Below are 21,379 nucleotides of genomic sequence, written 5' to 3'. Positions count from 1 at the left end.
GCAAATGTGAATATTGACATTAACCACTTTTTTAACCACAAAAAATAGTTATTTGTTGAAATAACACGGTGTGATATTTAACAAAAACGTAATACAAAATAAACGCTGATCGTTACCATATTTTCACGTTTGCCCTTACAAAATATGGCGGCGCTAGCTTCAATGCCCTCGTCGACTTCAGTTGTATTCCCCGTATGAAGGCGAAGCCGCCTCGCCAGCAGTATCTGTAACCTATGAACTCCCAAGTGTGCCAGACCAGTCCTCCGCCATATTGACTGTTGTCTTGACTGGAGGAGAGGGAGAACATTTTGTGGTCCGAGAATAAACGCAAGTGTGCTCTTGGAATTACCGAAACTGGTGCAAACTTGGCCAAAGCGCTTTGTGGACCCCGTCGCGATGGCAAGGAAAAAAAGCAAGCAGCAAAGCGTTGCTCAGAAGGAGCTTGTACCCGGGCAGCAGACCGTACCGAAGAATCCAGTCTCTCCCGGCTATGCAACTGGCGGCGGCGGCGGAGATGCTGAAGTGGAGAGTCTGACCAGCACCGCCAGGGCGAACCAGGCAAGCTACCCACCCATCTCACAATGAGCTAATTCAACCACGGCTAGCCCCTCCTCACCCAGCCACCATACTGCATGGCTAATGAAAACAGTACATCCCAGAAAGCGTTATCGTATATTATCAATTGACTGCGTTAAACGCTATCGAAAATAGCAATCGGGATCGCAATAATAGTGGATGGAACGTTAAGAGTCCGACAAGCATTCAAGCAAACATTTTTAATTTCCACGACCTGTGCCCCACTGTTTGGCATCGTGGTCGTGTGGCAGACAGGTGACATTGTGCTTGAGACAGGTCGTCCCGTTTGCAACGTTAAAACACACAACAATCCAACCGCCCCCGCTTGTGTTAGCCGCGAGGCTAGCCGTGCTATCGGCGGGCTAGCACGCAAACGTGCTTTACTACCTTCACTTTGCGCACACTACAGGAAACGGCGGCTACACACGCTACGAGCTAATCGTGCTAGCTAGCGCCGATGCATAACGGCTTTGTAACAATGTTGCTAACACTCGACATTTTAGTCGAGTCCGAGGCGCCCTAAACTATTGTTTTAAATCCACACTTAGTCGCTGGAATGCATGGTGCAAAAATGTAGAACGAATGCAAAGTTGATGGGGAACGAAGAACCTAATGGTGGAAATTCACGATGGCATGCTTTAGGAGAGACATCTGTCAAGCTCACTCACTCACCTTACCTGGTACCTCTGAACTCTGCCGCTTACTAATGAGTAATTACATTTGAACCCATGCACGGGACGATAGAATAATATGGTACTTAGACCCTCTGGAATAACCTTTATAATGATGTGATATTATCCTGATTATGTCATTAACATTTATGATTGGGCTGAACAAGTCATCAAACATTGCAATGGGGTACGATGCAATCTTCCAGTCTGCAATTTTGAGGAAAATAAAAAGCTTTATTTTGATTGGTTGGCTGTATATTACTCATCTATATGGTGTCTAGATTAGTTCAGTACCTAAGGAGTGCAGTTCACATGTTCACATGTAATTGTGCATGGGACGCGAAAAGTTGAAGAGATAAAGTCACAGATTTATTTGCATATACAACATGTTTGTTCACAGCACACTTATTTGGAATAAGTTGCCGTAGTACACGCTTAAAAGACGAAAAGTCAAAAGTGTTTACTCAGGGAACAACTCTAATCAAAGTATATACATTCTATATGAATTCATGGTTCATTTTACTTGATATTAGTAACCCAGAAGACCAAAACATTACACAAACTAGCCACCAATAGTAAACTTAATCCTGACGCAGAGTAAGTCCACCTTGGCAGTCCGGCACATGAGCAAATCACCATCGACATCAGAAAGAATAATTTTGTTTATAACGGTTTGTCATTGTATTAAACGAGATGTTGTATATAAAAGTATTTGCCGTATTAGTACTCTGTATCGGTGACTACACAGAGGGATATTCATATTGGTCTGAAAAATGTATTTTGAAACATCACTAATAATAAACCTGTAATTGTTTATTGGAATTTTTATAAATATATCGCTTGTGTTTGTTTAAAAAAAAATATTTAGATATTTATTTAAATACAACACTCCAAATAAGTAATTTCCAACCTGAGACGAGACTTCTTCATTTCTTTATTTTTGTTACGTGGTGTTCCTTGGCTCATTAAAGGTTGGGAAACTTTGCCCAAGTGTTGTGACGTGCCACACACGGTAGAAATTGCAGCAAATTCACATTTCATCTGCTTTTTAATCATTCATTTTTCAGCGGGCAACACATCAGAATAGTCTTTCGCATGTCTGATTCGAATCTCGGCTCAGGTGCCTCATTGTAGAATGTGCATGTTCTGCCCCATACTTGTGTGGGAGAATTTTCTGTTGTCAGAATTTTAGGTATGTCGATTGCATTATATTTGTACCTACATACTTTTGTGGCGGATTGGTGTATGAAATGTTTATTCTCCAATGCCATGCAGAAATTCCAAACAATAGTCCTTAGAAATACTTTTGTGGATGAGATATTTGTTTCAACAGTTAGTAATAACATTATGGTCACAAATTCATTCTTCATAACCTCAGGCAAATATGTAATTTTGACTTTAATATTATTCACACAAGATGTTACTAGATAAAAATGACCACTTTAATTGCTTGTTGTTGTTAAATTTGAACTATTATTAGTAGCCAACATCAGGCAGTACACCCTGTTATTTCATTTTATGTCATGTCCTGTTAATTATCCAACAAAGTGATGTGTACCGTGTTGCAGTCCGACAGCTAATCATGTGCTATTAATTTAATTTGTATCCTTTCATGTTCTCAGCCGATGCATACCTGCTGCATCCTGTGCCAGCGTAAATTTAAGGACTGGGGGGCGAACTCTGCGAACGGACTTCCCGGGGGACATGACACCGAAGCTTACGTCGAGCCCGCACTCTCCCAGTCTCTCCTGCGAGAGGTGCCTCTGTGGATATGTAAGAGCTGCTGCAGGAGCATGCAGAGACATGAGGAGGAGAGACTTGCCCAGGAACAGCCAACTGGGGTCTGTCTGTCTCCTTTTTTTTTTTTTTTTTTTTTAAATCAACTTGTTTAAACATTTTAATGAAGGCTTATTGTCCTTTATCATGGTTATCTAGTCTCTATTGATTTTACTTGTGGTAATTTACCCGCTAAATACTGCGAAACCTGACATTCATAAACTTCTAATATGTTCGTATTTCATTAAAAGATGAGTTATGAATTATTAACTACCCAGGCTCGTCACGCAAAACACTGGTTTGTCAAATTATCTTTACTCATGGAATTGAATGGAAATTAAATCTTTTGGCATCCCATGACCCCTCTTCCCCCAAATAATTTTTTTAATTATAAAATCACACTCTCTAATATTATACTTTATAAAAACATACAATAATGACATAATTACATAGAATTAAAACAAATGCAACTGTTGTTATCTCCTCCATCCAGTGTTGTTTTCGTCAACGATGACAATGACAAAAATATTTCGTCGACGCTCCTTTTTTCCACGACGATAACGAGACAATGACGAGTTAAACGAGGTTATTTGATGACAAAAACATGACGTGATAAACATGAATCTTTGTTGACGAGATGAGACGGGACGAAATTGTTAGCGTGTGGTTCGTCAGACGCGTTCAAAATTTATGACATCCCTTCCTGTTGTGTCTAAACAATTCATCGATCATTAAAAATAATTATCGATTAACTTGATAATTGATTAGTTGTCGATTAATCGTTGCACCTCTGGCGACTACTATTATTTTGTCTGTATTTCGCAGTTTGTGTTAACATTAGCATTAAGGTTATTTTTTTTTGATGTCCTAAAATATTTGCAAAAGTCGCCAATGAGAACTGTTCAACCGCCAAGTTTTCACGGGACTTCAGAAGCATTTTATTTTCCAAAATATTGTTCGGCAGTTGAAGTCCAAATTATGCAAATGTTCAGGTTTTGCCATGATCGTCCCATCTGAATACATCATTTTCTCTTGAACATTTTTGGAAGCGTCTGAAGTTTTTTTTTTTTTTTTTATAAAATTTTCTTGGCAGTTCCAAATGCTAAAAATAGTTGAATGGGATGACTGCAGCAGAGTCTCCTGTTGTTATGATTTAAAAACAGTATTTGTTTGCTCACGTAATCATGGGAACTTTTCGAGTACCTCGCATCCGCTCGTTTGAGTCAGTTTGATTAAGTTGTACACATGCTCACCGTTGCTGCCAGGAATAACATACATGGCCTGTGATTAAATAATTGTGTATATGTGTGTTTATGTTTTCTTATTGCAGGTGCCATTGTCACACTCTTCCTCTTGTAAGTTCCAGGGATGTGGGAATGGTTACCCAGAGCAAAGTACTGTGGATTGGGACCCAAGTTCCTTCCTGTCAGCCCACAAACTCTCTGGGCTGTGGAACTCAGCCCACAGTAATGGAGGGGAGCACTGCAGCCACAACGCCTCCTTACACCTACAGCAAGGTCTGTCGTCTCGTTTAACGACAGTGAACATCATCAAACATTCAAATCTCAGACCTCAGGTCTGAAAGGTTCATTCAGCAGCTGCAATTCATTTGATGTCCTTGTTGTTGAGGTGGGCTTCTTAGAATAACTGCAGTGCTTCGAATGCGGTAATATATGGCTGTAAAATTAATGAATTGCCAGATTGCCCTTCTGTGAAAACTGATGCACGTTTTATAGAACTAAATAGTAAGATATTAATTGTAAAATGTCAAATTAATTTCAAGCAGTTTCTGTTTGCTTCCTCTTGTGTTCTCAATTCTCTTTACAACGTTGTACTAATTTGATGCGTCACTCCGGTTATATTTTTAGATGAACATCAAATACTGAATCTGTGATATGTGATTGTGAACTCAACTACTTTACTACGTTTGTAAGCCGTTGAAAGTTTCTACGTAACCATTTAAGGCTGGGAATATTTTGCGTCTGTTGTGCCTCGCGTCCTCTTTGTGACTGTATCGACTCAAGCAAGAGGAACATCAGAAACCATTGGAACTCTGGCATCGAAATAAGATTTCAGAACATGAACTGAGTGACTCCAAAATCATATTTACAAATTCAGTTCCGTTTTAAGATTTTCGTAAATACTCTCCTGTTCCATATGGAAGATCCATGCCCCGTTTCTTTAGAAATCAGGCAAATGTCAATGCGCTGCCATAGCTTGCAATGTTCATTAAAATATAACAAAATTCTGGAGCCATACTTCATATATACATAGGCCCACGCTTACTCCCACCGTTTTGTGGAAATCAGTTGAATGTTTTTTTTTTTGCTGCTGGCAACATATCCTCCTAGGCAGAGGAAGAGCATTTACATAACAATTGCATATGACAAAAGAGCAGAGCTTTAAAAATAAATATGAAGTGGGGAAAAAGATCAGACTCTCTTAAGTCCTCTCCATCTATTATTACTGTTTTTTTTTTGTGTGTGTTTTCAACATGCAGCTATAACATCGGGATCGGCCTGTCATGAGAAAAGAGGACTCCATGAAGCACCTGGGAAATCTGCTAAAACGTCGGTAGCCAAAGTGTGCCCCTACAGTCACCCGCTGACCCAGAATTCCAGTGGCTCCACTGCTGGGACACCCCTCTCTACCTCAGCTGACCTGTGCAAGACCACCCCCAAGCATTTCAAGAACGTGTGCCGTCGACCAACACCACCAGGTGTGGAGTGCTTCTTATTGTGCGGGGGATTCAGAGTGGAATCTCACTACGCAAGTCAAAACTTGAAGGTTGCATGTCCTTTTGTTGTAAGATGCAAGATACTACTGTTTAATAAGCGTGCAAGCTTTTAGAGGTCAAACTTAAAAACAACAAAAGTGAAAACTTCTAATAAAAAAATAAATAATAATATTTTATTTAAAAATAATTATTAACAAAAAAAGAATTTATAAAAATAAAACTGTTCAATGATATCTATTAAAACCTTATTTTACATTTATTCTTATTTTTTTTTAATTCATACACCAATTGTTTAACAAGATGATTTGGTAAAAAACAAAACAAAAAAAAAGAAGAAATTGATTTTACTTAACCATTTAATTATGCAATGATTTAACACAGCAAATATGAAAGGACGCTTGATAATGTAAATGCTCTATGACCCAGAATAAAAAAGTGACTTGGCAATTTTTGGCCCGCCGGCCGTAGTTTTCCTGCCAAGGCTTTTAGAATAATTAAATGATTAATATAAAATATGATTAATAGGTGATTATACTATAATTGTGACATGACTTCCCATTCTTCCAGGTGAAGCCTTCCACGCTAGCGACCATCATCAACACACAGACTTGTCGGTACCCCCCAATAGTCCCACGGGCCTGTCTTCCCAGCATTCCTCCCTCCTGCCCCCAAAGCCGAATTCGGGACAACATAACCACGTAACCTCGTCATCTTCCGCCGGTGCCGCAGGCCACGCCCCTTTCCCCCCTCTGGTACCAAACCTCCATGGGTCCACAACTAAAAGGGCTTCTCCTAGTCCGGATAGCCCAACATTAGTTCACAAGCCCAGTCCGTGCAAAAACTCCCACATTCCTGCTGTAAACACACAACACGGCAAATCGGGCACATCAGTGGCAGGCTGTAACCACCCTTGTAACGGACACAGTACGGGAACGGTGGCCTCGACAAATGTGGGGAGCTTGTCAACTGGGGCCTGCAGGTCAGTATAATGAAACCATCAAATTTGATGAAGAAGATTGGTGACTATGTTTGTCTTTCTTTTTTTCTCTCTCTCGCTCTCACAGGGATCAGGCATGTAAGGGGCACAAAATGTCTAACGGGACGATGTGTGAGCCGTCACTTGAGTTAGAGGAAGTGGAGGACGAAGACAGCAGCTCTGAGAGGAGTTCCTGTGCCTCCTCCTCCACTAACCAGAAGGATGGGAAGTACTGCGACTGCTGTTACTGCGAGTTCTTTGGTCACAATGCGGTACAGTTTATTGTTTGACACCCTCTATTTAGTATGGCCCGACCGATTAATTGACTGGCCGATTTAAATGCCATATATTAGCTCTTTAGAAAATAATAACAAATAATTATGTTACTGAATTTTATCTCTTTATTTATTTATTTATGTTTATGCACGTTAATACATTACAACAAAAGACAAAGATAATGCCATTGAAACATTACCCCACCAAAAAACATGTCTTTTTTTTTTCTTCTTGAATTTTGTTTTTTTTCTCTCTGTTGTGAAGTTAACAAACATTGAAGGGCAAAGTATTGTAAAACAATCAAATGTTCGGCGTATGTTTTACTGTTGTTAACAGAGCATAACAAATGAATCAAATTCAAATCGACAAGCAATGTGGTACACTTGCACTTTTCTAACTGAAAGGCTGCAATGTGGGCTGCATTCAGTGGGTCAGTTTCTTTTTTTAGTATATGTATATATTTTCTTATTCATTTATTTGGTGTTTTCATAAGTTTAGTGCTCAAGAAGTACAGTCAACATGTTTACATGACATTTTCTCAGTGATAAAGCCACTAATTTGTTTGCTGTAATCAGACTTATGTTTAAGACACAATTCTTTGGGCAAATTATGTGAAGTTGTCGTAGTGAACGCTGTGGAAGACTGCAAGTCAAAAGTTTTTCACAAGTTAAACTGAAGTAATCAGAATTTAAAAACCTCCGTCGCAGTTAGATATTTTTCAAAATCGCTCAGCTTTAATTTTAAGCATCAAGGGACCAGAAAATAAGTAATTTTATGCATTATATGTTTTATATTTTATTAATTAATCTAAATTTTATTTTGCCTGATAATGGAATTGGCTTAAAAAAAATCCATATCAGTTGGGCCCTACTGTTTAGCATTTTTCAAATTCTCACAAATAGCGAAAAGCTCATTCTGAAATGTTTATCTGGTCACAGCCTCCTGCTGCACCCACCAGTCGAAACTACGCGGAGATCCGAGAGAAGCTCCGGTCACGACTCACCCGACGCAAGGAGGTGCTGCCTCAGCGCCAGGACTCGGAACTGACGGTGTCTGGTGCCATTGACAACAGAGATGTGGATGAATTGCTGGACTTCATTAACAGTTCTGAGCCCAAACCTGTAAACAGTGCCAAAGCGGCCAAAAGAGCTCGGCACAAACAAAAGAAGAAGGTATGCCAGTTCTTAAATTGGGTTTTAAGTTCCTTTCGTGATACTGATTATCATGAATTCATTGACAGGTTCATAATCATTCACAAAAGGTAAAAAACAGTGCAACCTCAAATGCACTAAAATTCAGTCATGGTGGTTGACGTCGAAGTTTTTCTTAGTCCCAAAAATGGGATGTATAACTCGAGGCACTATAAGTAACATTTTAACATATTACAAGAACTCGCTACAAGTATTTTGTTGTGTTTAATTTCATTTTCATAATATCTTGGTTATCTTTTGTTAAAAATGGTTTTCAATCATTTACATGTTAGTTATTAGCCATAATGTGTCCAGGTGACCAGGACTAAACATCATCATTTGCTTGGTGAGATTTATTTGTGGTTGTGATACTTGCTAGATCGATACTTAATTCATTACGTGAGAGAAATTAAATACATAATTACTCATTACTGAGCAGCCTTGAGGCAATTGTTGCGATAAGTTCCAAATCCGGTTCTGTGGTTATTATCATCACACCTTTGCCCTTTTATTGCTTCGTTTAATAAGACCAAGGAAAATCGAAACGCACTTCTAGAGTGCATGCTGACTGTGTTTGACCTCCAAGTTTGTTTTTTTTCTTTCTCGGCACACCGGTACTATCTTCTTTTTTTTTTTTCAGTTATCGGGACAGTCGGCTTTGGAGGAATACTTTTCTCTGTATTCACCTAGAGTTGTCCCGCTCCGATCACGTGATCTGAGAACGGGGCAGATTGCATGATTTTCTGTGGTATCGATATTGGCGGAAAAAGATTGGAATTTTCTGTTTTCTTCATTTGTAAAGTCAGGAATTAAATATTTTATTTCTATACTTAAGTTGAATAACGTTGATATCTATTTGGGAAAAAAAACGATAATTACGTCAATTTGGATGTGCAAAAAAAAGTGGACATCTCCAAATGCTACATGTCATTTAAAATGCATGCAGATGATCATGATAATCATTTGACTTATCAGCCACAGAATAAGCGGAATTCTCATTTTGAGGAACTCAATAGTCTCAGGACTTTTCCGAGTCGAAGTTGATTTACTTTCATGTCGTGTATTTCAGGAAAAAGCTCTGCAGAGCAACGTGGGCGCTGCAGGCAGTGAACCCGCTTCCAATCCATCAGAGTGCATAGACGAGCCCATCCCTGACACCGCTGAGACGTCACGCTTATTGGATTGGCCCCAGCTGGAACTCGAGCGGGTCAACAGTTTTCTCACCAGTCGGCTGGAAGAGATCAAAAACACCATCAAAGACTCGATTCGAGCTTCGTTTAGTATGTACGACCTCAATCTGGACGTCAATGACTTCCCGAAAAAGGCGGCCACTCTGGAGGGCAACCATTTATTGTCCCATCTCAACGGCTCCTCTGACATGCAGCAGATAGACCTCGACCTAGCCCCTCTTTCACTGGGGACTTTTAAGAACCACCTGGACCTGGTCAACGGATGGGAGGACACAAACGCATCCCAGAATAACACCGCCACTGCCACCGCAGCGACTGGAATCACGGGCGGGTCCAAGGATATCCAGCCCTTGAACACTACACCGAATCTCTCCAAGCTCATTCGAGTACGCTCCCCGGAAAAATGCACTTCCTCCATACCTGACAGTTTGCCACAGGCCCAAGTTACTGCGAAATCAAAAGAGGACATCTCAGATCCGAAGAACAGCACCGTTGGCAATGGCGGAGCAAAGTCAAAAAAGAGTAAAAAGCAGCAGCAACAGCAAAAACAGGAGCAATCGTTGTCTGAACACAATTCCAAGGTCATGGAGTCGAGGGTGGCGGAAATCATTTGTAATGGCTCAAAAGCTGCACTTAAACAGCTTCAGCAAGGAGCGGACAGCCAGAGGAATGGCCTGAAGAAAGCCGAGGAGAGCCGATCATTCAGAAATGCGGCAGCCAATGGCGCAAACGTTGCCCCCCCGAATGCACACAAGGTCAAAGGTGACAGCGAGGTGCGAGCGGGGCGATGTGAGCAGGATTCCGAAAGCAAGGCTCATCACGCCGTTCCGGCAAACGGGCAGCATCAGGCGCAATCCAAGGGGAAAAATAAGAAGAACAAGAGCAAGGGTGAAAAATCCGCTAGTGCTATTGGTGCGGGAGAATCTTGTCAATGCCAATTTCTAAATTTGTGGGCATGCTTTCAAACTGTAAATTAAAATTCTTTCTTATTTAATCTTCAGATGATGTCTTTCTTCCGAAAGATGTGGATCCTACGTCCTTGGATGAAATTGATCGGGAAGTAGAACACTTTAAAAGGTAAATGGAGCAATTCCAATACACTGGCACCTTTGAAGCCGGCTGGAAATCAGTCTATAACTTCACTTTTATCCAGTTCATCTTGACAACATGATGCAGATGAATCTTTAAGTAGCACTCTGAATACACCTTACAAGAGAAAAGATTTATTCTCACATTTATGCTGATGAAATGTGCGAGTTGCGCTTCTTTCCGACTTATTGGTACAACCATATGCCATGTACACCGTGGGATCTTTCGCCACAGAGAGAGAAAAAAATCCAAAGAGAAATCAATTTATTCAAGTTAGGTGCGCCTTAGCAAGTGGCAACAAAAGATGGCCACCGATGGCTTCACTTTTAACAGCAGTGAGTAGGCAGCATTGTTAGTCCATCCGTGGCTAAAATACAGTACTTCCTGTTTTGCTTTGTAAAATGTGTAGTCTCAAACTAAATAAGTGTACTACCATCTAGTGGTTACCAGTGAAATTAAATCCAAGAAAAACCAAAGTTTTATACCAAAATACAGTTATTAACTGTTCAAAATAAATCTGCAAAATAGCAGGACCTTGAATCTGGAACATGTGATGGAGGGGTGTTCCGGTAATCCTTAAAATTTTAACTAAAGCTGGCCGGGTACACTCAGATCAATTTTTAACTGATGGATTTCATGGCTGGCTCAAACTTGATGCTATGGCATAAAAAATAATTTGAGATTCGTCTTTTTTCAAGACATCTGATAATTTGGCCTTTGCTGACATAGATCGGAAGGGGTCAAATTGTGCCTGTTTGTGTGCGTGTGTGTGTGTTCCCCACTTAAATGGGAGTCCTATAAGATTTGCTCACATCAAAGGCATGCCATGAATGCTGATGGTTGGTTTCACATTCAAGTTTTTCGAGAAAATTCGGTTCGACTTTGGAGGTTTTGAGTTAATTGTTCAGTGTCATTTTAAACATGTCCACTGTATTTCCCTCTGCCTCTCCTCTTGTCTAAATGCCTGTCGTCTTTCTAGGTTCTGTCTTGATTCGGCAAAACAAACCCGCCAGAAGGTAGCGGTGAACTGGTCCAACTTCAGCCTCAAAAAAGTTCCCTCCAATGCAGCTCAATAACTGACGAGAGCCAGGAGATAAAATGTCACACCACAAACTCTTTCAATAGAGCTGTGCTCGGCCCGAGGCCTTCTCTCATTCCCTGTTTTCTTCTTGTTGAGTAGAGGGACCTTATTCACAACTCGTTCAAAAGACTGACGGTGGCTAGTCAGCCAGGGATCAATACAAGGCCAGCTCTATCTTTTATTTTTTTGTTTTGCTGTTTTGCAATTTTCACTAAGTGACAGATCCAAAATGGGAAACTAGTGTGTTTGTTCACTGCATTCATGTGCTGATGTATGTAGTATGTAAACATTTACCTTACATGAAATAAATGTTTTTATCAGAAATCTGACATTTTGAACGGTGTTAAACTTCCGGACTGTAATTCAGGTGCTCCCCCCTGATGTTGTCACATTCAGCATGCTTGACAGATATCTTCAATGTTTACTCACAGACAGAACGCAATATATTTGGTGACTTTTTCCCCAGTATAATGATCATCAACAACCTTGTACCATGTCAAACCTATGCTGTTCTTTTTGTATGGAATGAGGGTAAGCAAAATTCATTCATATACACAGGCACTTTCCGTTAAGTTTTTTTGTTACATTTGTCTCACAAAATGCACCCCAACACATGATGGCTACCAATGGCGTGCCCATGCATGATGTGTTTGAGAAAATATGGTCGCTCACTCAAAATGCATTGCCTCAACGTCATTCCTTCCTTGGTGTTCACGATTGTTTATAGTGTTAGCTGGTATCGTTCTAGAATCCAAACATGAACACTTCAGTCTAACATTTAAACCCGCATTCAATTCATTTTGATGCTTGTACATATTAAGTGGTTATTTTGGGGCCCTTTTGAGCCTTTGGTATGTATTGCAAGAAGTTGTGTGAGTGAAACATTTTCAACCATACAATTCTTTTCTGTTCTCCAACCCATTCCAAGGCTTGTTGGTATTTTAAGGAAAATATTCACATCTCTTGACGTGCAGTTGCATCAACAGCCAAGTTTTAGCTGATCAATATCCTCGCGATAGATAAAGATAAAGTCAGTCTTTATTCTGTCATTTCGTATTTGTTTCCGTACAGACATCTCTCACGCGCTCCTGTTTTGATTCAATTAGAGAAAGAGGGTCTTGATGTTTTGAATGTAGATTTATACTATACCAATAATCGCCAAGTGTATGTTGGCTGGTTTTGTTTGTTTTAAAAAGAAACTCATTTTTGATACTGTGAACAATCTTTCCTTCCGGAAGATTAAAATGATGCAGTTTTGACAAAAATACATTGTAAGTGTGGCGTTTGTTTTACTACGATGTCATGCAGTCAGGATCTGTGACGTCGGCACAAATTTTGAGCCTTTAAGATTTCCGTACTTCAGCCTTGGCCCACAGCGAGTGTGTTATACATATTCATACATAGTTTTTATGTGGATAATTTGTACAGTTACTACCAACGCAAGCACGCCGTTTTGAATAAAATGGAAGATGATATTCGACTTAAAAAGGTAAGCGCCAATAAAAAGTCGCTGTTCCAACAAGGAACAACTTGCTAGCATTAGCGGCTAGCAAAGTCGCTAGCAAAACGTCCAATCGCTACGCTACAGGTTTAGCGTTAAAAATGTTTCACACTCATGAGGTATTTCCGCATAAATTGTATTTTAATGAATTTCAAGGTAACGCCCGCCGTCGACTATAACGCTTAAAACGTAACCACGACGTTTAGGTGTTTTGTTCAGTTTACGTTTTGTTTTTGATTAGAGCAAGCACATATGCACCATTTTATCGTAAGCCATTTAGTAAGACTAAACGCTTGCCTATTACTGGGACTTTTCTGAATATCTTTTGTGTTTTTCGCAGAGATCTCATGGAGAAGATGAAGGTTCTGGATCCGAGGGGTCGGAGGATGACGATTATGTTCCTTACGTCCCCGTCAAAATCCGAAAGCAACAAATGGTAGGTTATCTCCCCTCATTCAGTGACGTTTGTCTTCACAGTTTAAATGAAAAGTTATTCTATAGGTCACCCAACACGTCTTTTGTTCACCTTACAGGTTCAGAAGATGTTGCGATTGCGTGGTAAAGCAGTGGATGAAGAGCACAGAGACAGTGGTGAGGAACAGAGGGATGAAGACGAAGGGCTCGGTCCGCGTTCCAACGTCAGTCTCCTTGATCAACATCAGCATCTCAAGGAAAAAGCAGAAGGTTTCAATTTCAGGAGATTTCTGAATTTAGTGTTTCAGTGTTTTTTTTCCTACTCATTAACCCTGTTTTGTTTTGAATTAACAGCACGTAAAGAGTCAGCCAAGGAGAAGCAACTGAAAGAGGAAGAGAAGATTTTAGAAAGTGTCGCAGAAGGCAGAGGTAAAAAAAATAAAAATCTTTTCGTACTATACCAAATTCAAACCCTTCACTAGCCTGATGTTGACAACTGTCTCATTTTTCTGTCAGCTTTGATGTCCGTGAAGGAAATGGCCAAGGGTATCATTTATGATGATCCAATCAAAACAAGGTATGATCCTTTTGCTATACAGTTAGTAATTAAATAACATGACAGGCCCGTATTACATAACCTTGTGGATGATTGTAGTTGGAAGGCTCCGCGGTATGTCCTCCATATGCCAGAGACCAGAAATGAACGCGTCAGGAAGAAGTTTCACATTCTGGTTGATGGAGACGGCATCCCCCCTCCGATCAAAAGTTTCAGGGAGATGAAGCTTCCGCCAGGTTCGACATTATGGTTAACATCTCACCCTCTCACCCGATGCGCAAACATCATGTCATACCTTTGTCTTCTAACAATGCCGTTGTGTTTGCAGCAATACTTAAAGGTTTGAAGAAAAAAGGAATTGTACATCCAACACCAATTCAAATTCAAGGAATCCCAACAGTGTAAGTGAACTATGCACACATATACAATGTTAGGTAGGTATTTTATTTGACCAAAATTTAGATTCAACATATTTTTACCTACATGAATAGCTAATGTGTTTTCATGCATTTTTGTAATTAAAATGACTCTTGCGTTCTTGTGTTCACAATTTTTAATGCGTTGTAATTATAGATTTAATAATTTCTCATTTGATCTGCCACTTTATTATAAAACAAACAACATTGGTAATTGTGATCCTGTTATGCATGATACAAAATGTTGATACAATTTAACCCTCTATTTGTAGCCTCTCGGGTCGCGATATGATCGGCATCGCCTTCACTGGCTCGGGTAAAACCTTGGTCTTCACTTTGCCCATTATCATGTTCGCCCTGGAACAGGAGAAGCGGCTGCCCTTCTTTAAAAGAGAGGGACCGTATGGCCTCATCATCTGTCCTTCTGTAAGCCAGAGCCTATTTTTTTTAGATTTTTATTTTAATTAACATAATCTTCAACCCCATGACTATGCACAAAATATGTGAGTCTTGATGCCTTTAACGATAGAGGCTATCAGCACATTTTCTTCAACAAGTCGACAATCTGTGATTTCACTTTGCAACAGCGAGAGCTCGCCCGACAGACTCACGGCATCATCGAATATTACTGCAAACTGCTGGAAGAGGAGGGTGCCCCTCAGATGCGAACGGCCCTCTGCATTGGAGGGATGTCCGTCAAGGAGCAAATGGAAGTTGTGAAACAGTAAGTAAAGGGCAACGTTTGAATACAGAAGCAACAGGAGCTCATTTCTTTAATTTAGGACCCACAAGTCAAATTACCATATTTCCTCGAATTGTGGCTTTGGGTATTTTTTTTTTTTTTTTTTTACTCAACTTCAGAATGGGGTGGCCTTTATTTGTAATGACATATAGAATACATTTTTAAATACTAAGTTATACGTGTCTTGTATGGATGGATGTGTATAATTCAGTGATTGAAAAAAAAAAAAGAATCCCCCTTGTACCACTAGAGGGCGCGAACTGCGTATTACATTTGAAAGATCGCTGCTCCAATGTATTGAGATGCACTGCAGTTGTCTCTTTGGAGTGACTACCTCTCCAAGTGTGACATTACACAACTGTAAAATGTTTTCCGCTTGCAGTGGTGTACACATGATGGTTGCCACTCCTGGGCGTCTCATGGACCTGTTACAGAAGAAGATGGTGAGTCTGGACATCTGCCGCTACCTGGCCCTGGATGAGGCTGACAGGATGATTGACATGGGCTTTGAAGAGGACATCAGGACCATTTTTTCCTATTTTAAGGTAAAGATTAGTCCTGAATGATTAAGCTATGGAAAATGATGCAGGTTTTGTTCTTGATATTTCATCATTACATGAGGAAAATAAAATTAGAAAATGTATCAAATGCTTTGCTATTTACCATCTACCCATCTAATTACCCGAACCGCTTATCCTCACGTAATTTACACAAACTTAAAAGTGCTGGTAAAAGTCACGTTGGGTTTGCTGTACAGTATGTGATAAAAGAGCCATGTTGTTCCCGTGTAGGGACAACGGCAAACCCTGCTTTTCAGCGCCACCATGCCCAAGAAGATCCAGAATTTTGCCAAGAGTGCTTTGGTCAAGCCCATCACCATTAACGTGGGCAGAGCGGGTGCTGCCAGCTTGGATGTCATCCAGGTACACATTCAGTTGCTCGCTGTCTGCCTTCAATTGCCCCAAACCTCCTGATATAAAAGGTGTTTTGTGCGTGTATGAACAGGAAGTGGAATATGTCAAAGAGGAGGCAAAGATGGTCTATCTGCTTGAGTGTCTCCAGAAAACAACCCCTCCCGTCAGTACCTTTTTCCTCATCAAATTCTAGACACGCATACACAAACGAAATATGCATGTCTCAAATCTTTTTTTTTTGTCTTTTTCAAAGGTGTTGATATTTGCTGAGAAAAAGGCAGACGTCGATGCCATCCATGAGTATCTGCTGTTGAAAGGCGTGGAGGCGGTGGCCATTCACGGAGGAAAAGGTACATGCACGCTATTGCTCAATGCATCAATCCAAATTTCTATGGCACAAGTCCTCATTGGGGTGAGCTGCAGCTCAATGTCAGCCCATTGAAGAGCACAATCATTTCATACAGTATATACTTCAGAACTACCAGCAAGTTTGTCTCTGTGTTACCTGTAATTCCACATCATGAACACTAGATGTCCCTTTTGCTTCATAATTCTCAAAGAGTGCACACCATTGAATCGATTTCAATCGTTTCCCTCACACACACATACAATTAAAAGGTCACATTTGTTTTAATTACATGGCCGTGACAAAGGGTTCATCAAGGTTTAGGAATTGTCGAATATTGAACAAAACCCATTTCTTGCCTTGACTCTCTTAAATGTGCTTCAGGATCTTTGGTCCGCCTAGCCGGTCAGGTCATGGGCTTGGTTATTGTGTAAATTATACAAATTTTGGGTATGGAAGAGCAGAACGTCTTGCTAACTTATTTTTAGAAAGGCAGATTATTAATAGATGATTCAAAAGTAATTTTTTCGTCTTTATTTTTGCGTTGAAGATCAGGAGGAAAGAACAAAAGCCATTGAAGCATTTAAGGAAGGAAAGAAGGATGTCCTCGTTGCCACAGATGTGGCCTCCAAGGGTCTGGATTTCCCGGCCATCCAGCACGTAGTCAACTACGACATGCCTGAGGAGATCGAAAACTATGGTGAGACAATACTGTGTGTGTGTGTGTGTGTTTACAAACAGCGCAGGCTTCAAACGAGCTTCATGAGTCTCTGGTCTAGTTTTTGCTGCCCGAGGCTTTGGAACTTCCTTCCAAGAAATCTAAAGCAGCCAAACTCCTTTTGTTTGTTTCATATGGTCTTCTTTTATTTGTGTTTTTATTGTTGTTGTTTTTTTTCATTTAATTTGTTATCATAGAAGCATTCTTTTTCTCTTGTAGTTGATGTTTGTATAAATTGCTCAATAGATTTCTTTTGTTCATTGATTTGTTTTAAAGGTGTAAATTCAGTAGCTTTGAGATAAATAGGTAACCTCACAAATGTTCATCTGGATGATTGCCGAAAAATTCCATCCTTGTAAAAAGTTTTTTATAAGAGTAAAAACCATGTTTGTCTGCAAATGATAGATGGCAAATCATCCACTTTCCACTCCACTCTAGGTTGTAAATACAATACATTCAAATAAAAATAGTGAACCAGAGGACTCCCTGTACAGAAGGTTCATAACTTAAAACACTTCCAGTTGGTGTTTGGTAAGTTGCTTTTGACGCTAAATTTGAAAAAAAAAAAAAAAAGCACATTGTGGACTAAATCTGGACATTTCATTAATTAACCTACTAAAGAAACCACAGAAGAACCAGGAGGTTTTAAAATATTCAGTAAACATGAAAAATGTATAGAAAGTCACAGTCATTATCCATTACAGCAGAGCCAGTCTGACAGCCACGTCTGCTGCACAGAGAGCATCTTATATATCGCATGTAAGGACTCCAAACTGTCCATTTAGAAATTGCTTGGATGTATATCATTTTAGCGGTCAGTTATCAGACCATATTTCTCTCTCGATTGCCTTTTCCTGTTTCTGTTTAGACTTCATTAAAAGAAAAATGTATCTTCTTTATCTCAGTCCACCGAATTGGAAGAACTGGGCGGTCTGGTCAGACTGGTATTGCCACAACGTTCATCAATAAAGGCTGCGGTAAGGAACTGCACTAATAATTAAGGAGAAAACAAATCACATTTCCATTATAATCATCCTCATGTATTGTCCTCAATTAATCATACTCTTGTTAAATTTGATTTAAAGTGAATTTGTATTTGTTGAATGGGTATTTCCTGGCTGGAAATGAGAGCATTATCAAAAAACTGACTTTTTTTTTCTTTTGCCATTAACATCATAGATGAATCGGTGCTGATGGATTTGAAGGCCCTGCTCATTGAAGCCAAGCAAAAGGTTCCTCCAGTTCTCCAGGTGCTCCAGACAGGAGATGAAACAATGCTGGATATCGGAGGTGAGTCATTCATTAAACATCTGGCCAAGGTCTATCTTCATTTGACAATAAGATGAATTATTCTTGTGGTCTTTTTTTGTAGGGGAGAGAGGCTGTACATTTTGCGGTGGGCTTGGTCATCGTATTACAGACTGTCCCAAATTGGAAGCAATGCAGACCAAGCAGGTCACCAACATCGGGAGGAAGGACTACCTGGCTCACAGCTCAATGGACTTCTAAGTGTCTTTGGAAAAGGGAATATTCAATACTGCTTAATGAGGAACGATTATGCGTCCAGCTGTGTGATATCAGACCAGGAGGTAGAGCTGTACAGACTTATTATGAACGTCATCACAACACTGATGAGGTTTATAACATTGTAACATTTTTATACAAATTGTAAATAAATTTCTCTTTTTGAAAATAGAACGGTCTTCCACTCCTGCATAAGTTTTATATTCTGCATCGGTTGGCTTGCTGATCAACCAAGAAGGTTTGCATGTGATAATTATGTCTAAAACCTCATTTAAATTTTCGGCTTTAATTGCATAACAATGTCCAAGCTGACAAACGGGCAGCGCGTGGAAGAAAGGATGCCATCTTCTGGAATACATGGGAAATATGTGCATGGAATCTCGATTTCATATCCAGTCTGTCTCATTTTAACCTGGATGTGTGTTTAATCGGAGGTTTATGTCACAGGTAATTTAAATACTGTACAGTATAATAAATGCTCTAAAAATGGGTAAAAAAAACATCGTCCATACTTCAGGGCATGGTTGGCGATTGTGCTCAAGTACCACATTTTGATTTTCATCTATGTTTATCCTTTAAAATATATTTTTTTAAAAATCCCTCCATTTAATATTAAAATTTCATAATTCCCATCTTCTATAATGTCATTACAATTAAGTATTTGATAAAATACAAAAATGTTAAGTGTATATGTATTTTTATGAATACAAATTTAAAAATTATAATCAATGAACTAATTTAAATAAAATTTTAAAAAATCTAATGACCTATTTTAATAAAAACTAGCTAAGAATCATGACGCAATTGAAATACTTTATTCTTAAAAAAAAAGTGCAAATTTTAAACTTGGTTTATAAACAAATATGACGATATAACTACTTGGACCGGATTAAAGGACGGAAGGGCCTATAGATGTAGCCCTGGCCCATACTTTGCCCACCCCCAAATTCTTTGGTGGCCACGTAACATCTACAGTTGGTTAAATGTGCCACTGTTAGGTCAGTGTAGATTAATTCTGCAAAACAGTGTTGCAGAGAACCAAATTGAAACAGATATCTTTATTAGAAATTCCAATATTAGTACACTAAAGTTGACTGTCACGGCGTACAATTTCTATCCCAACGTCCTAAAAATTTCTATTTACGTAATTTAAGCAACCGGCAGTATAAGTGGCAACCGAATGCGAATGATAAACTCTACATGAATCGAGAGAGAAGTGTTACACAACCTTACTTTGTCTTATGAAGTCGTGTATTTGTCAAAAGAGTTCAAAACCTTAGGAAAATGCCTGCTAATAAGGTCACGAACTGATTTCAAATGAAATATTGGGACTATATTAAAACAATAATCCTCTGTTATGATTACACTATAAGGAACTCATTTTACAACACATGTATTATTGTGTTTGTAGTTAATATAGATAAGCGTTGACCAGTACAAGCAACCCTCACGATGGTGGGGAAGATGGACGGGATATCACATTGCGGAAGCTCCAACTCCTGATATGTCACTTCTCCAATTCTTCTGCTTGCACAAGCTCTACACTTTCTTGCATCTTACTTCTCTTCAAGCCATAAAGTGGCGATAAGAAGGTGGAGTGCCCACTGTTCTATTTACCATGCCATGTTTGCAGAAAGATCCTGGTGAATCATACGAAGGGGGTTTCGAGCGACAAAACGGATTGAGTGTGGAAGATAATGTTCCTTAGTGGTTGTGGAAAACCGGTAAGAGCTTTCTCATGACAGATTAGTGCTAAAATCATGACTGATGTTGTGGCTGTCAAGACAGTGAGGAGGTAATGATGATAAAGTTAATAGTTGAGATTACAACCTAAAGTATTATCCATTAAAATTGTGTTAGTAATTAAATAGAGAAATGATTATATGGTTTTTTTTACATATAATTATTGGTAATTTGATTAATTAATGACACATTGATTGATTTAATTCCATATTTAATTAATAAATGGGACTTTTTTTCATTTATCTGATTTATTTGATTCCATATTTATTGAACGAATGAAACAAGTAATGATTGACAATTGTAACTAAACACTACATATTTATTTATTTAATTTTGGCACTTTCAGTCCTCCATGCATATGGGCCCCCAATATACCAAATGCTCCTCCCTACCTTGGGTCATAGTTTTTGTTTTAAAAAGAATTATGAACAATTCACGAAAAGACATTGAATTCCACGAAATTGACAGCAAATGATGAGCTGGAAGGTGGTACCCGGAAAATCATGTGACCGCTTTAAGCCAATCAGCCTCCTGAGCGGCGACTTGCGGAAATAACTTAAATTGCCCACTCAGTGTCAATGAGAGTTGTTTTTTGCAGAGGATAAATAATATATGCCCGTGAATATTGTAATATTCATGCAACGTTTACACTGTTAATATTCAAATATCAGTTGTTTGACGCTTTATAACATTATGTGTTAATTAAGCGATCAAAGTGAAAGGGAAAATTATATGTCACCTATGTACCGCGTGCAGTGACGGGGGGAATGTATACCTTCTGAAAACAACATCCAGGAGCAAAACTTTCAGCGTTCAGTGCATTATAAATTCATGCAATCAGCAAAAACTAAATTTGAGCAACTGCTTTAGCCTCTGATTTATTCAGTCCTGGTTTGGACACATCTATAAATTTTCTTTCCTAATGGATTACACGTCAGCAAGA

The 21,379-nt window shown here is 39.3% G+C and overlaps 2 protein-coding genes across 4 annotated transcripts; both read left to right on the top strand.

Moving 5' to 3' along the window:
- The first annotated feature begins 186 nt into the window (after positions 1-186).
- Positions 187-11,886, top strand: fam193b (family with sequence similarity 193 member B). Of its 2 annotated transcripts, none has more exons than XM_088292672.1 (10): positions 187-558; positions 2,870-3,088; positions 4,354-4,540; positions 5,524-5,742; positions 6,328-6,739; positions 6,825-7,008; positions 7,951-8,184; positions 9,272-10,280; positions 10,394-10,469; positions 11,461-11,886. In XM_088292672.1, the coding sequence occupies exons 1-10, from the start codon at positions 397-399 to the stop codon at positions 11,555-11,557; spliced, it is 2,799 nt and encodes a 932-aa protein (XP_088148798.1). In that variant the 5' UTR covers positions 187-396; the 3' UTR covers positions 11,558-11,886. The 2 variants fall into 2 exon arrangements, with proteins under 2 accessions (XP_088148798.1, XP_088148797.1); XM_088292671.1 differs by having other exon boundaries at positions 9,272-10,304.
- Positions 11,887-12,854: 968 nt separating this feature from the next.
- Positions 12,855-18,872, top strand: ddx41 (DEAD (Asp-Glu-Ala-Asp) box polypeptide 41). Of its 2 annotated transcripts, none has more exons than XM_088292674.1 (17): positions 12,855-13,051; positions 13,404-13,499; positions 13,597-13,747; positions 13,832-13,906; positions 13,994-14,054; positions 14,133-14,269; positions 14,362-14,434; positions 14,722-14,875; positions 15,037-15,173; positions 15,574-15,736; positions 15,983-16,114; positions 16,197-16,268; positions 16,359-16,455; positions 17,002-17,151; positions 18,075-18,146; positions 18,349-18,459; positions 18,542-18,872. In XM_088292674.1, exons 1-17 carry the CDS (start codon positions 13,025-13,027, stop codon positions 18,676-18,678), a joined length of 1,845 nt encoding a protein of 614 aa, XP_088148800.1. In that variant the 5' UTR covers positions 12,855-13,024; the 3' UTR covers positions 18,679-18,872. The 2 variants fall into 2 exon arrangements, with proteins under 2 accessions (XP_088148800.1, XP_088148799.1); XM_088292673.1 differs by lacking the exon at positions 12,855-13,051 and adding an exon at positions 13,098-13,219.
- The last annotated feature ends 2,507 nt before the right edge of the window (positions 18,873-21,379 follow it).

This window comes from Idiotropiscis lumnitzeri, chromosome 4, assembly GCF_059441095.1.
Source record: "Idiotropiscis lumnitzeri isolate Australia: NSW breed Sydney's pygmy pipehorse chromosome 4, RoL_Ilum_1.0, whole genome shotgun sequence".
NCBI lineage: Eukaryota > Metazoa > Chordata > Actinopteri > Syngnathiformes > Syngnathidae > Idiotropiscis > Idiotropiscis lumnitzeri.
This window is presented reverse-complemented; position numbering and strand designations above follow the sequence as displayed.

Bases quoted from the DNA above. Each gene is read 5' to 3' on its own strand.
- fam193b (XM_088292671.1), top strand. From the start codon at position 397: ATGGCAAGGAAAAAAAGCAAGCAGCAAAGCGTTGCTCAGAAGGAGCTT. The intron at 5,743-6,327 runs GTGTGGAGTGCT...CCATTCTTCCAG, and splicing joins CCGTCGACCAACACCACCAG to GTGAAGCCTTCCACGCTAGC. The intron at 10,305-10,393 runs GTGCGGGAGAAT...TTTAATCTTCAG, and splicing joins AAAATCCGCTAGTGCTATTG to ATGATGTCTTTCTTCCGAAA.
- ddx41 (XM_088292673.1), top strand. From the start codon at position 13,178: ATGAGGTATTTCCGCATAAATTGTATTTTAATGAATTTCAAG. The intron at 14,435-14,721 runs GTAAGTGAACTA...CTCTATTTGTAG, and splicing joins ATTCAAGGAATCCCAACAGT to CCTCTCGGGTCGCGATATGA. The intron at 18,147-18,348 runs GTAAGGAACTGC...TTAACATCATAG, and splicing joins GTTCATCAATAAAGGCTGCG to ATGAATCGGTGCTGATGGAT.